The sequence below is a fragment of the Apteryx rowi genome, unplaced genomic scaffold, assembly GCF_003343035.1.
Source record: "Apteryx rowi isolate R43461 unplaced genomic scaffold, aptRow1 scaffold_699, whole genome shotgun sequence".
NCBI lineage: Eukaryota > Metazoa > Chordata > Aves > Apterygiformes > Apterygidae > Apteryx > Apteryx rowi.
Window position 1 is genome coordinate 413,819 of NW_020450981.1, and position 17,078 is coordinate 430,896.

The window sequence follows — 17,078 nt, forward strand, 5'->3', positions numbered from 1 at the left end:
CGGCGCCCTGCGGGCCGCCTTGGGCGCCGACCGCTTCGACGTGGCGCTGGTCTGCGCCGGCAACGGCACCATGCGGCGGCTCAACGCGGCCTACCGGCGGCGCGACGAGCCCACCGACGTGCTCTCCTTCCCCTTCCACCAGGTGGCCGCGGGGCAGCTGCCGCGGCCCCGCTTCCGCGACGAGTACAACCTCGGGGACATCTTCCTGGGGGTGGAGTACATCGGCGAGCAGTGCCGCCGCTCCGGGGAGGACTTCGGCGGCGTCCTCGCGGTGAGCTGCCCCCGCGGCGAGGGGGAAAATGGTGAAAATACCGCCGCTTGCCTCAAAATTTGCTTTTGCCTTCCTGGATTCGAGCTTAAGGGGCAAGGAAAACTTGCTTGGCAAATACATTGACAGGTGTATTGGCTTGGATTCGACAGTAGATAGGTGGGTTTGACATCTGAAAGCATTAGTCTTGTCCTAAAGGAAGAGGAACTTATAGCTTGCCCTGAAAGATTAGTTTGTACTTTGACTGCTGCGTTTTAGAACTTCCATTTATTTTGGTTGGGGAGTTCAGATGCAGCCTGCTTCTGTAGGTTTGCACCAGCTTGTCCCAGTTTTCCCCCAGAGATTCTGGCAAAATGCTAAATAGTCTTTTTAAGTTTATAGAATTAGTCCTTCTCACTGCTCATGTCCCAAATTATGCAAAGACTGCGCTACCTGGACTGCATACACTAGGTCACTGATCCTGGGCTCTGTTTACAGAAATAGCATCTTGCTGCTGTACTTGTTTGTGAACAGCTGAGTTTGGTTTTTGCAAGCTAGATGCTAGTGTTAGGTATTAATTTGCATTACTTTTGCATTACTTAATGCATTAATATGTATTACTTTTTTTGTTTCTCTGTACAGGTGACTGCAGCCCATGGATTGTGTCATTTGCTTGGCTACCAGCACAACACAAAGTCAGAGTGGCAACAGGTATAAAGATGTCCTCAAATTGGAAAGATTTACAGTACCAGACAATGCAAACTCTATCAGATAATGCATCATACCAAAACTGAAAGAATTTTCCTTTCTAGTATCTCATATGATAGGATAACCTTCAGATCCTGGTAGTCACACGGAAGGCTCTGCAGAGTTTTTATTCACATTAATTTAATTTAATTTAATTTAATTTAATTCATATTGATTGCCATGCAAATATTAAGTCCCTGCAAGCAAAATTACAGCATCATAATTCTGTTGTTTATGTCAATGGCACTTGAGAGTTTTATTTTTTGTGTATATGAATTTTTATAGAGTTGAAATACAGGGCTGCACATGGACCTTTTTAGCTAACTTTGGAGGTGGGACTGTGCCTCCATTGTGCAGGAACTGGTGAAAGAGCCATGCAAAGTTGTCAAGACAAAACATTTCCAGAAAGAAATGGCTTTTTTCAGGTGCACAACGTGGGTGGCATTTTAAACACGCATTTTTGTGCAGTAATGTGTACGTCTCCTTAAGGAAATCTCAAAAAACTTTTTAAATGTAGTATAGTTGTGGAACCAAGATTAATTTAACTGTCTGGTTAAGAATATTACTTGCAGTAAAGAACAAGCCTTGGTCCTACGCAATGAAATAGCATATGCTCTCTCCTGTGCAGTGTTAATTAATCAGACTGGGTGAACATGTGACTGAATAACAGCTCAGTTTGGAAAAGGCTTTGCAAAATGCCTAACGATAGGAGTGTTTCTTAAACACCTTGTGAAAAGTGGGAGCTAGCAGGCACGCCATGGCTTCCTAAAAGGCCTCTGGCTGCAGGGGGGAGGATGGTGCTTGCCCACGGCTCAGGGGTTTTCCTCTCTGCCCGCTCCTTTCCGCAGATGTACCAAAAGGAGAAGGAGATCCTGGAGGAGCTGAACAGAGTCACCGGTGCCAACCTCCGGCCCCTGACCGCAGACCTCTTCTGAGGGAGCCGGCGGGAGGGAGGGCTGTCGGCGGACGTGCCGCAACCTCCACCGCTCGCGGTCGCCGGGGCCGCAATAAAGCCGCTTCGCTCCGGCGCCGCCGCATCCGCCTCTCTCTGTGGGGGCCGCACCACCAGGGGCCGGGCCGGCGCCGGGGCCGCCCCGGACGTGGCACCGCGCGACCATGGCGGCGCCAGGCTGCCGCGTCCTGCCGCTGCCGCCACTGCTGCTGCTGCTGGGCCTGGCGGTGCTCGTGCACCCACCGCCAGCGGCCGCCCAACGGCCGCCACCGGCCGCCACCGCCGCCTTCCGCGCGGGCCACGGCACCGCTGTGCTGCCTGCTGCCGCTGCTGCGCCGCGCACCCGGTGAGCGTGCGGGCTGGGGCGGGGGCCGGGCTGGGCAGACCTTCGCCTCCTCAGCCACGCCGCCCGCCGTCACGGGGGTCTCGGTTTCTCCTCGTGCCCCGTCCCTTCCCTGCGCCAGAGCTGCCCCTTCACGGGTCGCCTGCGTTCTGCGTTGTTCCTTCCCTGAAGGTGCCCACAGGTCCCCCCTTCATGCACCCTGCCGCCCCTCTGAGACATCGGCCAGCGTGCAGGGGAAAGGCCTCGTTTGTCCGCCGGTTTTGGTCTGGTCCTGTGTGGTAGATCCTCCCTAAGGGCTTTCGGCCCTTCTGAAACCGGGAGCGGTTCTGTTCGCCTGTCGCCGAGCAGGTGACGCTCTCGCCCTTTTCGCCTGCCCTTTCCGAGTGCGTCCTTCTGCGTTAATGAGCTGGCCGTGTGAGTTATCCTGAGTAACGTGTCGGTTGTTTCATTGTTCTGATCGCGCATCACCACCTGGGCGTTCCCACCTGGCCGTCAGGATGCATAGGACGGTCACGGTGTTCGCCTGGTGTCCTCTTCTTCATCGCTGCGTGCCGCAGACAAGACTCGCGGTACAAGCTGCCTTGATGAGGTGCCGAGGCGAGGTCCCAGGTGGTGGGAGACCCTTGGGTGGAGCCAGGCAGCCCTGTCCTGTCTGCAGCTCTGCGGCAGGGCAGCAGGCCCCTCCGTCGATGCAGCGCCTGCTGCTCTGCCTTCCCCTCGCACCAGCCCTCTCCCGTCTCTCGAGAGGGCGAACTCACGAAAGGGGAACGGTTTCCATCCCCATAGAGTTGCCCCAAGTGATTTCAGAGAAAAAATCATTTGCGTGAGCGGTTTAAAACCTCCCTGACATAATGATATTGCTTTGTTCTCTCCAGGTACCTTTTGTATGACGTAAATCCTCCCGAAGGGTTCAACCTTCGCAGAGATGTCTACGTTCGCATTGCGTCGCTGCTGAAGACCTTGCTGAAAAGTGAAAATTGGGTGTTAGTTCTGCCTCCTTGGGGACGTCTTTATCACTGGCAGAGTCCTGACATCCTTCAGGTCCGAATCCCCTGGTCTGCATTTTTTGATCTCTCAAGCCTCAATAAAAACATCCCTGTCATTGAATATGAGCAGTTCATTGCAGGTAAAGTTTATAATAATACAGTCTACAAATGAGTAAATGTTTGAAGTGTTTCTTTTTCGCAGGTTAGTCCTTAATACTTTGTTTTTTCCCAAAGGGAAGTCAAAAAAAACCAAAACAGCAGGGTTCATAGACTTGAATGTGTGTGTGGGGGGGGGTTAACCTTAATTCTGATTGGTTTTATTTGTTTGAAAACAACCCTGCTGTTATCTTCCAGTGGAGGGTGGGTAGTTGAAAGAAGGAGGAGAAATAGATATTCTTTCATTTTGCTGAACACAGTGCCGCAATATTTAACCTTGACTATCCTCGTTTAAAATCCTCATAGGCCATTTCTTTTTAAACCCAGCCAGTTGTCTGTTGTCCACATTATAGAAACATGTAGGTTCAGGAGGGTCATCTAACTTGCCCTCTTGCTCAGAGCAAGGCTAACTTCAAAGACTGAAGATTAAAGCTCAGGACTTTATCCAATTGAATTATTTACAGTCTATTCACGGTCCATCAAGTAATAACAGCTTCAAAATAGGCTTTTTTTCTCTCTTTTTTTTTTTAATAATCTTTGACTTGATTAAATTCCAAGTGTGAAGAAGTAGTGCTTCATTCTAATGTACCAGCCTGATTAAATTTTAAAATTTTGCAAAATTTTGCTAGTAAAAGTAATTGGAGGCTATCGTACTTTGGAAAGTGGGGAAGGAAACTTGTTGGAGGGAAAGACCCGTTCTTAATCATAAGAGATGTTGTCTGAGCGATACCAATTTCTTTTTTAATATCTTTAATTAAAACTATATCAAATATCCTTGAAGTTTTGTAGTAAAAAGAAATTGCTCTTAGTTTGAAAAGCCAAGTTTAAACTGAAATAAACTTTTCAAATGCCCCTGAAAATCGAAGTGTTCCCAATTACCAATTTTTATTCATATAGAAAGGAAGTGGGATCCATGCTACAGTTTCTGAGTACAAAGTGAGTACAAACCAGTAAGACAAAATCATCCAATTAACCAAAATAACCCAGCCAAAAGTAACCAAAATTACCCCACCCTGTTGACAGCTCACTCGACATTTTGTGTAGCCCTGTGCTCCCCTTGGCTTCCTAGGGACCCCTGAGGAAGCCGGTTAATACCCCTGGTGAAAGCCAAAGATATTTGTGCATAATTTTGACCCTGTTGAAAGAGGGGTAACCTGCGTATCTTTGGTGAAATACAGACAAGACGCTTTTTCTCTGGAGTTCGTTGCCAGTAAAAGCTGTAAAGTGGGTTCTTCAGTTAACGTTCCTTTTTCATCATCAAAGCTGCACATATTCAAATACTTTGCTTAAATCGATTGGCAAAATTAAGTCTAAATGGAGTGCACCTCATGGTAGAAAACAGGTCCCTAAAGATAGCGTGTGGAAGAATATAGACAAAGACAGGCTTCCTTTGTTGTACAAAAGATTCGCTTACCCAACTTTTGTAGTTATGCTTTCATGGTATTTCCATTCTTTTTGACACATTAAATAGCACACAGTTGGATGGAACTAACACGTTGTCACAAACCCTGACCCTGACCCTTTTAGCTTTTATGCCTCACACTGAACATCCTTTTTTTATTGAGAAAATAGGGAGGGGAGAAACTAGTGTAATATTAGAATTGACAGTAGATTTTTAACTGCAAATAATTCTGTTTCGTACCTTTATCCCATGGTTTTCTGTGCTTACAAATGCTTTGCTTTGCTTCCTGTTCAGAGTCAGGCGGGCCCTTTATTGAACAGGTTTATGTCCTACAAGGCTACGCAGAAGGTTGGAAAGAAGGAACATGGGAGGAGAAAATAGATGAAAGGCCTTGCATTGACCAGCTTATGTATTCCAAAGACAAACACGAATACTACAGGTAATATCTTGCAGTCTTTTTAGTCGTCGTCTTTGTTGTATTCGGTGAGAAATTTGCCTCCTCTAACAGAAGGGTCTTGAGTGTTTATTGCAGTGTTGTAAATCTCTGGATGCTTGGGATTAATTTTCTTTGCTTTTAAAACCCTATCAATAACAAAATATTGTATTGGTACTGGAAGATCTAATTCTAGTAAGTCATCATTTAATATAAAATCTGTATAAAGGCGCTGAATGGTTTGTTTACATTATGCATCTTCTTTTGAGGGCATACTGCTGATTCAATCCATTTATATATAAAAACACATTAATTTCAAATGCAGGTGTATGAACCAATGCTTTTTTTGTTCTCTTTCAGGGGATGGTTCTGGGGTTATGAGGAAACACGAGGCCTAAATGTCTCTTGTTTGTCTGTCCAAGGATCTGCCTCTATTGTAGCTCCCATCCTTTTGAAGAACACTTCAGCCCAGTGAGTTACTTTGTATTACTATTTATTATTGTATCGCATGCCCACAAACCCACTGCCAGTTTGGAAGAGCAGGGAGAGCTTACGTGCCTTGTGCCACTGTTATGGTATTTCATCACTGAGTTATTGTAGTCCATTAAAATCATTGCAGAAGGAATTTATCCTCTAAAAAGGACCTAACTGCAAGTTATGTTAAATGCTGCAATACTAATAACAGATGAAATAGCCTTGAGCTCCTTTTTAATCTCACTCAGGTATCTAAATGTACTTGCCACCCTGTGCTTACCTTTCCTTCCTTTACCCTTTCATCCTGTGTCGAGAGGGAATGAACAGAGCAGAGCTGGTGTTTCTCAAGTTCACATCTCAAATTCTGAGAGGCAATGCCTGGTCTTCTTTTACTTCCATCCTCATTGGTGTGAGCTGGGTTTAGAGAAAACAAGTAGCATGTTTCAGCTTTCTGCTCTAAGGTGCAGAGATGCCATTAGGATGATCAGAGGAAGGGACAGCCATCATATGAGAGACATGGAGCATTCTTGCTTTTTCCCGGTAGCAGAATATTTGCAGTCAGCTGTGACACCCAAAGACATATTAGCAAAGCAAAAGCTACTAGGGTACGGAGTGGGGGAACAGGAAGAGGATATAATTGCAAGCTATAAATCCATCAGGGGAATAAATCCATAGGAGGAAGAGAAACCATGTAAGCTAAAGTGTAGTTTTGCCATGAGAGCGAATACATCCGAAAATATGGCATCAGTACAGTTTATTTGGAAATGAGGTGAAGGTCCTCCTCAGTAGAGCAGTGAGGATCTGCAGTGCGTCCTATCACAAGCAAAGGAAGCAAAATCTTTCTTAGGCCTTTCCTTAGTTGCTTCTCAAATTCTTTTTTGGCCTGCCTTAATGTGTTTTCCATTTAATTTCATAGAGTTTATGAGTCCTTCCTTTTTCTTCATTTGGACAACACTTCCTCATTTTTGTGTAGTTTCCCTTTTTGAAGCTGAATGCAACTGTGATAGGCCTTCTTTTGCCATTGTTGATCCTGTAAGATGTTGAATGTAAGTACATTACAGTTGCTATCACAGATCAGCTCTTTCAGTATGAGATTTTGGTCCATGTCCTGCTGCTACTTCAGACTGTGTCAAGAGCTGCTCCCTGCCCAGTTGGTTCATCACACTGTATTTGACGGTGTCTAAAATTTTAGTCTCTTGGTCACATCCTGCTATGACATTTGCCCAGTCTATGTGGGATAGTTGAAATCATGCTCCACAGCCTCTCGAATTTTCCCATATTGCCATTCTGGCCAGACAATCAGTTGTACAGTCCTAATACTGTATTAGTACTATTCAGGCCTGGTCATTCATAGAAATTCTGTCTTACTGATTGACATGTTTAAACTATTGATCTGATTCACCTTCAAGCTTTGTTACATGTAGTGTTTCACCACCAGCACAGTCTAGTCTATATTCCAGATCATTTGTAGCCTTAGGGACAAGTGTCCAGCTGCTCATCACTGATGACAATCTAAAGGTGATTGATTATGTGCTTCCTCTCATTTCAGCAGAAGAAAATCCAGCCAATGACTTGACTACCCTTCTGCAAAAACATTTCTCTGTGTGTTTGCTTGTATTCAGTGCGCCCAGAATGCAAACTACATCAACACCCCCTGTATTCTCAGCTGCTCAAAACTCTCAAAATCTCCTATGTTTCTCATAGCTTTGACAGTGCAGTTATGCTTCTAGTAAACAATCCTGTACCATGTGTACTGTATGAAAAACACAGGCTGTTTTCATGTCAGTGAAAATTTTTCACTATAAAATTTGTACGTAGCTGCTAACACATTTTTTTATAGCATTTATGTGTTCTTTGCTATTTTACTGTAAGGGACTTTATTCCACACATTCCTTCTCTACTTTTGCTTTTGTGAGAATCGACTCCTGCCTACAAGAGGCTCTCAGGTGGTCTCAGAGTGAGCGTTACCTCACTGGTCACTTCTTCTCTATCCACACCTTTGGATCACTTTTCCCCCCCTTTGGCAATCATATAATATCTCCAATAGCAATTACTGTGAGGACTATATGAGGGATTGTTATTTCTTGTCTATGTTTAATTATCACAGTTAAGTGTAACAGTTATTAAGGAAGAGAGCAGCATTACACAATGACATAGTCCCCTTATCTCTCCAGCAGGCTATGGGTCACAGTTTGCTTTATGCAGAACAGATTGGCGGCAAATCCCTCATTCCCTGTGTCCCTTTTGCAAAGAGATCATAGTCTGTGCTTTATCCTGCCTGCTGTATAAAGAAACATAGTAATGTAAATTCTATTCTTAAGGGAAGTGCACTCAGTTTTACAATTTTTAACAGGTCAGTGATGTTAGACAGAGCTGAAAACCTTCTTCATGACCACTACGGAGGGAAAGATTATTGGAATGTGAGTATTTTCCAGTTAGCTTCTCCAGATTTTCTACTTGGTTTTGATAAAAATTCGATAACTAATACGTGCTTCAGTTTGACTTGTTTTTTTTTCTCTGAGTTGGTAATCTTGAAAGTAACTTGTCTTGTATTTCAGTGGTGCACTCTAAAGATTGTCTTCAGGTTGCTGTGGATTAATGTAACTCAGGAATTTTTCCTAGTGTCTTATCCCCAGAGATTCAGTCCTGCAAAGGGTTGCCTGTGGAAGGACCTCCCCTATGCAACACATCTGCAGTCAAAAGGAACTGCCTTTGTGCAGTTTCATCTCTAGTTGGCCTCAAGTTTAGGCATTTCAAAAGAGTTCCCCAGAGCGTTCAGTTTTGGCTTAATTCTCTCCCCCTTGGCTTTGATGGCAAAATTCCCAGCAGTTTCAATGCAATGCTGAGCACTCTGGAAGATCTCATGCAAGGCTCTATAGTACAGTAATCTCCGTGGAAAAAGACTTAAGTTTTTTATGATGAAGGTAAAGGTTCAGCCATAGGAAAATAAAAGTATGATGTAATGGGTTTCATATGAATCAAGTTTCTAAGAGGAAGTAAATCAGCTGATACTATGAAACAAATTACATAGACTTCAGTCTTGTAAGCTATAACATCTGGCTATTCACTTGGTATGTGGTATATTTTTCAGAAATGGACAAGACAGTAGTTTGCTAACCATGAATTTTTCATTGAGAGTGGCTTTCCCAAAACGTGACTTATTCATCATTTCTGAGTGTGACTTGTAATCCTGTAAAAATCAGGACATGAACCCATATAGATACATAACACACATTGCTTAATGCTGGTGCTTTAAACACTGTAGAACTAAATTTATCTCGGCAATATTTATAGTCTCCTGGAAAATATTTTTTTTTCTTGTTTTTTAATGTTAATTACCTGTGTGACTTCTAGTTTTGTTGTTTTTTCTTAATATAGTCATACAGACAAAGAAACAGAGAGGAAATCTTCATTTATTGAGCAAAAGACGTACAGCGCAACAGTATCTTCCAAGTACAATAACAAACAAAATCATTAATAAAAATTTCTTTTTCATCTCAAAAGAATATGACATGAAATGCTAAGATTTAAGAAAAAAATGAAAAAAAAAAACCTTTTCACTTAGGAAGCTGTTTCTCTAACTGGCTGTTTAAAGGTTTGTTAGTGTTTGTCCTTGCAATTTGCATGCAGTGAAACACACGCCTCATTGTATGAGTCATAGCAGAAGCTTAAAATGTTAACACATTGTGAAGGTGGAAAGTTTGCAATTCTGTTAGGGCATCTCTTTAGTGGAGCTTCATATCAGCTCACTACTTATGGCCCTGTTGCTCAAACCATTTGGGTGGGAACCAGGGCTCTGTTTCCCTTATCAAATCTTGAACAGGTTACACAGCTGTCCTTCTCATGGAGTAGGTGAATGTTCAAGGTAGACTCTAGACAACCATGCAAGTCTTTTAAATGTCTTCTGTGATTTGACTTGCATGGTTCTCTTTAATTTTGAACCAACAAACTGACAACGTGAGCTTCTGAAAAAAACATAGTTTTTCTGTAGAGATACAGATCCTCAATTTTCAGTGACTGAAAGAGAAAAATAAGAATGTATCTACTGCCACATCTTGAGAATGGCAGCTAGTGAAAATACATCCAAGAATATTTTAAGAGCTACTCCAAGTGTCTGAGCAGTGCAGGCCTCTCTGCTGTTAGGTATACAAACAGGTTTCCATACACACTAGCAGTTACCAGAGGTCAGTTGAAGCATGTTAACTTGTTATCCAGACTATCTTGTTGACATGTCCAGGCCCTGAAGCTACCTCGGATGTGTGCACAAAACCTACAGTTGTACATTGGGTTCTGAGAGTAGACATATCCCAATTATGTTCCATTAGCAATGTTCTGGGCTCTCTTCACTCTAGACTCGTCTTTTTTGCTGCAGAATCAATCTAAGTGGCTTTCAGGCTAGATGTAGTTTGTGGTGTCCATGGTTACAAACTGAAAGGAGGTTGAAAGCTTTGAAGGAAAAATTCTGCAAATACTTTGAATTTGTAGATACTTTTATTCATCTGGCTAAGCCAGATCTTCATGGCACCAACCACTAGTATGAGCATACAATCATCTGTTGAGTCTTTTGAAATCCTCTTTCTGTTCTCTTTTTTTAAATTTAGTGATATTGCCAAATCTGCCCAATGAAATGTGGGTTAAACCTTGATCAAAATTCTCCATGTGGCCAGCTCAAGTCTCGGCATAATATTACAATGGCCATGCAGAGGGGTGACCTCGCTGAGCAGTTCCAGAGTGTCATTGAGAAGACGGTTTCAAGTTCAGGTGTTTAGAAATAAGAGCTGAGGAAGAGTTCAAATGTGGAGTGTGAATTCTTCTTTTCCAGTTCACTTGCCTGGGGTAACTCTCTGGATAACATCTGGAGTTCATTAGAAATAATGCTAACAGATGCCCTCTTCCTTCTAAGAAGTTTTTAAGTTGTAACAAACCAGCTTCCCTTTGCAACCTAGCTCTTTAGTGTCCAAAAATATTTGAAGTTAGTATTGAGCCACATTGCTGTTACCATTGTCACTATTTTCGTCTAGGCTTCTCTGCGTGCTGAAAGGTACTGATTTTGGATTCTTGATGGCTGAACAGCTATGGAGCAGGAAAGACTTCCCAAAATGGCTTAAAGTAACTGTTCAATCCCATGAAGAGCATCAGCGTAGCATGCAGACCACATGAATGCTTCACTATTTCTATAGAAGCATAAAGTTCTCTAAAGACAACTCTGAAAAAGCCAATAATTTTGCATTTGGTTTCATCATTTCTGGTGGATGATCTCAAAGAATTAGAAGAAAATAACCAACAAAACAGGCCTCCCCCCACCCAACCCCCCAAACTTAGAATCACTGAAAAATTTAGACTGAAAGGTATCTAGTCAGTCCTGTTTTGAGCAGGAGGTTTCACTCCAGAACTAGATCCAGTGAACTGGACTGTCAGTCTGGACAGAGGAATTTAGAGGTGTTTGACACAGGGGTATAGTTTTTAAAGATATTTACTGTCCTCCCCAGTGCATTGCACTGCCATGAGTTATATAAGCATGCTTCTGCTGCCTCTTGGGTATACCCTCTTCATAAAATCTTGGGTAAGATACCCCATTTCCTTGCTCAACAGCATCGTTTTGAGCTGACATATAAGAAAAAGAAGGGAAAATGTCTCTCCCTCAACTGCAGCATTAGCATTCGGCAGTAGACTGTGTGTACATCCTCTCTTGATATGAATCAAGGGTTGCTAGAGGATTTGGAGATGAAATTAGGAAGCCAGTGTTGATCTCTTAAAAGATCCTAGAAGGGCAAGCTTTGTGTTTCCAGTAAGTATTTAAAGGGGTATAGGTCACCAGGTACCACAGTGATGGATCTTATAGAAGACTAAATCTGATTTGGCATATGGAAAGACAGCAGCTCCCAGCAAAGGTGAAAAAAGGCCAGTAGATTTTAGTTTCTGCCTCTTTGCTAAAGCAAAGCGAAGGTGGAATCAGTGTGGCCGTGCCTTGGGACACCAGCTAATGTCCTGCCAGGCGCCTCTGCTGTGTAATAAACCCAGTCCACTGTGAGCTTCACCGTACTGAGAGAAGAGAGGCCATTGGAAATTGAGGAAAACTATTTTCACTGCACTTTCTCTGGTTCTTATCACTCAATGGAGACAGCAGTCTTTTATAAAATTAAGAATTAGACCAGATTCCTAGGTATCCTTGGTCAGTGGTATAGGTCACATGGGATTTCCTTATTTTAGTTGTATGTGCCTGTTAATAAGAAAGCTATGARCTAACTGTGTATGAGATGGTAACTGCATCACGAAATCTTTGAAAGAGGTGATTATGCACAGGAGAAGGAAGTAACTTCTTTTTTGTCACTCTCCTATTGAATTTGATTGGAGTGTCAGTGGCTACAGACATGACTTTTTTTTTTTAAGCATTTTTTCTTACAGGTGTTTTACAAGTTAAGTCTTTGCCCAGCTTCCCCCCCCCCCCCAAGATAAGGCATATTACTGAAGTGTTTAATTTGGTATATTGTGTCCTCTGCTAGATACCTACAGTCCACTTTGTACACCCACATATTGCAGGATCAGCTGAATATACTGGATATAAGTGTTGTTATGATTAAGATTAAACAGCTAAAGCTAAGATGAAATGTTAGGAATTGTTGCGTGCATGCTGCATGGATGTATTGGAAATACCACATCCTAGAAGCTCTGTGTATGTGAAACTATCTCTATTTACTTGTTTTTAGCTCTCTTCCTATTCCTGACTTGGCAACTGCTCTTATTCCAACAGACCCGTCGGAGTATGGTGTTTGCTAAACACCTCCGTGTGGTGGGAGACGAGTTCAGAAACAAATACCTTCAGTCCACAGATGAGGCAGACAGGACTCATTACAATGAGGACTGGACACAGATGAAGGTAAAATTGTAACAGTCTGTGTTTCCCATAACAAATGTAATACCTTTTTTTGGCCTGTTTGTTCTTGGCTGCAGGCTGCAGGGAATGATAGAAGTTACCTATGAATCTAGCTCTGAGAGCTCAGATCATGGTGGGCATGCACATTCCTCCTGTCTCCTCTTCTCGCCACATGACATGAATTGACAGAGTCTGTTGAGGTGTGGCTGACTGGACTGGGTGCCAGGTTTCTGTTCCCCCAGTTCCCCTAAAGGAAACTTATTTTTCTTCTTTTATTCAGCATCATGCAAGGGTGTAAAGTTCAGTTGCAAACTGCCAATTGCAGGTTTGCTCAGGGGAAAAAATTTTTACGTACAAAGATTTTACACCATACTCTGTCTTGAATGGTGCAGACCACTCAAGATGAAAATACTGCAATAAATGTCCTGAAATACTGCCATTCATTTCTTTAAAATTACTTTCTGCAGCTAGAGTAATTCAGTGCCTTATGTACATGTTATACGTTCATGTTCCCAGGCTTCAGTACAAATCAATGGTGGCACCATTGACTTTTGACAATGAATGCAGCAATTACCACTTCATTTTTAAGAATGACTGGAAATTCATGGGCCTCCAAGTTTTAAATTGTATTGATCTTTCTCGCTTAGGTTAAGACAGGCACAGCTCTAGGTGGTCCGTACCTTGGAGTTCATCTCAGAAGGAAAGACTTCATCTGGGGTCACAGAGAAGACGTGCCTACCCTGCAAGGAGCGGTGAAGAAAATCCGCAGCCTCTTGGACATGCATAAACTTGAAAAAGTTTTCCTGGCCACTGATGCTGTTGAGGAGGGTAGGCAGAGGGCAGTCAGTTTAGGACTGATAACTTTCTGACAATGAGTGCAGCAATTACCACTTCATTTTCATGAATGACTGGAAATTCATGTTCCTGCACCCCTGAACAGGGAATTGGATGGGATTGGGCAGCCTTTTCCCTCCAACCTGGATGGGAGGTACCCAGGCATTAGTTTGGTGTTTCCCATAAGCAGTTTGACAGCCTCTCTGATGGGAGATTGGGAACTGGATAAGCAATGTGGTCTTTCTGCCTACTCCTCCTTCTCTTTTTTACATCCCACCTTTTCCCTTTGTGTTTTGTAGACTCACTGATGAATCAGTGGAAAGGGCCCTCTGACGTCTCCTATCCAGCCTCCCCCTAGAAGCAGGACTATCCCCAACACCAGCTCAGGGCATCCCCAGTTGTGTCTAGCCAAGGCTTTTGGAAACCCCCAAGGATGGGGTTCTCCTTCTGGGACCTGTCCCAGGGCTACCATCCCCTCCTGGTAGTATCTAGGGATTATGTTTCAATACATGGCGTATTATACCCTGCAGATATAATATCTGCAAGAATAACCCTGCAGGGTTGGACTGTGTGATAACTAATTCAAGTTTGCTGTCATTCAAGGCCTCTTGATATATCACTGCTGTAGGATTAGACAGCAAAACTGGTGGTGATATCAGTTCTACCATTTGCAGGTTTCGCCACCCTGTCAGAACTGCCTCCCTTGGCAATGTGTCTCTGCCTCCATGAGTCCTGCTCCTGCCTAAAATACTCTGATATTTGGCAAAATGTTCTACAGTTCAACTCTCAACTAGTCTGTGATTCTGTAGTTCATTGGTAGATTTTGGTTTTCCATGCTTTGTAACTGTTCACCCAGGGTTCCTTTAAGCACGTATATTTTCTCACAGCAGTGAATTGTGCTTTCTAACATAAAATTGAGCTGGGTACCTTGTGTCTTTCCCTTATTCAGAGGTCGAATTGCTCAAGAAACTGCTGCCTGAGATGGTGAGGTTTGAACCCACTTGGGAGGAGCTAGAACTCTACAAAGACGGAGGGATGGCTGTGATTGACCAGTGGATCTGTGCACATGCAAGGTAGTGAATTTGGCTTTTCTTTGTGGAGCCAAATTTTACAGTCACAAACCTGAATATTGTCTTTGACCCAGATACAGTTGACTACAAGTCATTCATTAGAATTCACTGGACTGAGATCAGTTACTTGTACTCTAAAAATTAGCCCTCTTCACCAACCAGTTCTGATCTCTTCACAGGTATTTTATAGGCACCTCAGTTTCAACATTTTCCTTCCGGATCCATGAGGAAAGGGAGATTTTGGGATTTGATCCAAAAACAACTTACAACCGATTTTGTGGTGAGAAAGAGAAAAACTGTGAGCAGCCAACTCACTGGAAAATTGTATACTAATATGCAAAGAAATCCAAGGACTTCAGTACTGGTGAGCGCAAAAGAATAAAGAAAGACTACAGGGAAATATATCCCTTTGATCAAACTACAACTCAATCCTCTACCCTTTTCTGAGTGTTTATCTGACATTTGGATTTTGAAGCACAAGCAATATTCATTTTCTTAGCCAGCTACTGATGGGACCAAAGAAAACGAAGTCACCCTAGGATTCACTCGTCGGCATAACTAGGATTACAGGACAATACTAGGCACTACAATCGAGAACTGAAAAGCCAAACTTTGTCCTAAAACCGAGCAACAAATTAAGTAAATCAAGGTTTTCCTTTGAAGTTGTGGAGAAGAGGAAAAGAGTTTAACTTTTATAACTGTAACACAGCTGTGGTCTGTACAGCATTTCTGTCTTTACCTGGTTATTTTTTGTTCAGGTCAGCACTTGCCTCTCTATTCACAAAAAGTGTGGTTTGGTTTTGGACCCTGCACTATGTAAGCTGCAGACTGTGCATAAACTCTGCAATTCCTTGGGGAAATCTTCTATTTTCAGACAGTAATCTGTGAACATTCAAACTGTCCAATGCAATCAGTGCTCAATAAAAAAAAGAGGAGGTGATATTTCTACAGGAGCACGGAGCTCTTCTAATAATAGTCTTAGTGGGACAGGCCATGCTGAGAGAGGCACAAAGACTGGGTTTGCAGGGTGGTGAAAGAAAGCTTGTGTTTCCTCTTATGTTTTATCTTAATATAAGAAGCTTTTCCCTGTCTTCCTCCCAGGGATCCATTCAGTTGGACTGATGCAAATGTCAATATTCCTTTTGGGTTATTTTGCCACTCAGTTAAGTGAGTTCTTGACAATGATGCTTGGCTAGAAAACATGCTCAAAGGCCTTTCAAGTTACCATGTCAGTGAAACTGATCATCCCAGTAAATCAGCAAATGAATTTTCCACATTTATGTTTTTACTTTTAATAAGGAAGCAAACTGAGGAAAATGACGGATAACACAGGTCTTTGGGCCCCGAAATAATGTATTTAAGCATAGCAGATGCTCCGTGTCCCGTTGCAGTCTCTGATGGAGTCAGCTGGTCAGTGGTATGTGGGAAGAGCACTGTGCAGGCGAGTTCTACACTACCAGCAGAAGGGAAAGTGCAGTTCCTATTAGAGAAAGGTTTTGTAAATACCAGATCTAGCTCTTACAGTCTCTTGCTATTCAGAATTGGCCCCTGGGCAGTATTTGGCTCCATTTGGTGCTTCAGATGGGTCTTTTGCCCTGCTAACCTATGTGGCTCTGTTACCCATGAGAAACTTTTTCAGGAGTGAGCTAGGAGAGATATTTCAAGCAGACGTGTGAAGCAGATATTTCTCCTTAAGATCAGTTTTACCAGAATACCTTCCTGTTAGAGGTCCCTTTACTTGCTTTTTCCTCTTGGCTTGAGTAGGACTATGAATAACCCACCTGCACTGTGCACTGTATGTTTCATAGATGCTCCCAGACAATGAGGTTGTTTCCTCCTGTGCAACTGCAGCAAAAGCTGTGAAGACGCCTCAGACAGTGAATAGTATCAGCTCTCCTGTTCTTACCAGCTGCTTATTGTATCTCCGTAGAGCAGACAAGTCTCTCTGGTGGCGAAGTGGAGAGCCCAGCGTTTCAAAGCAGTGCCTTTTCCCACCAAGTCAGATGTTCTCATTTAGCCTGTGCGCCATGTAAAGTGATGGTGGCATTTTACATATAATGTATACCTCAGTTCATTAAGAAAATAAAAAGCTTTGTAGCATTTTATGTGGCTTGTCCATGCTTCTTTTTGTTTTGTTACCATGCATTTTGCTGTCTCATAATCTGAATCTCTTACATCCGTTTCCAATATAGGAGAAACTGAGGTAATCTTAACACCTGCATGCTCCAGCAAGGCTTTTTCCATCGTCTGTCCCACAATGTGCTGCATTAGCTACCGTGTAGCCAGCAGTCAAGATGTTGACAAACAGGAGAGTGTCCAGAGGAGGGTCACTAAGATGATCAGAGACTGGAACACATGGCATATAAGGAGGGGATGAAGGAGTTGAGGTTTTTTCACCCTAGAGAAAATGAAAGGGGGATATGATTGTTGTCTTCCACTACCTAAAAGGGGTTGCAGAGCCAGACCTTTCTGAGAGGTACGCAGCAAAAGGACAAGAAGCCACAGGCACAAGCTGCAAGGGAACTTCTGTTTTGCACATAAACTAAAATCTCTTGCCCCC

At 43.1% G+C, this 17,078-nt stretch overlaps 1 protein-coding gene across 1 annotated transcript; it reads left to right on the plus strand.

The window, feature by feature from the left end:
* The first annotated feature begins 6 nt into the window (after positions 1–6).
* On the plus strand, positions 7–16,623 carry POFUT2 (protein O-fucosyltransferase 2). Its single transcript, XM_026086500.1, has 12 exons — positions 7–302; positions 890–958; positions 1,843–1,939; positions 2,092–2,292; positions 3,165–3,415; positions 5,128–5,272; positions 5,627–5,737; positions 8,094–8,160; positions 12,492–12,617; positions 13,262–13,442; positions 14,398–14,521; positions 14,698–16,623. The coding sequence occupies exons 1-12, from the start codon at positions 71–73 to the stop codon at positions 14,849–14,851; spliced, it is 1,758 nt and encodes a 585-aa protein (XP_025942285.1). The 5' UTR covers positions 7–70; the 3' UTR covers positions 14,852–16,623.
* The last annotated feature ends 455 nt before the right edge of the window (positions 16,624–17,078 follow it).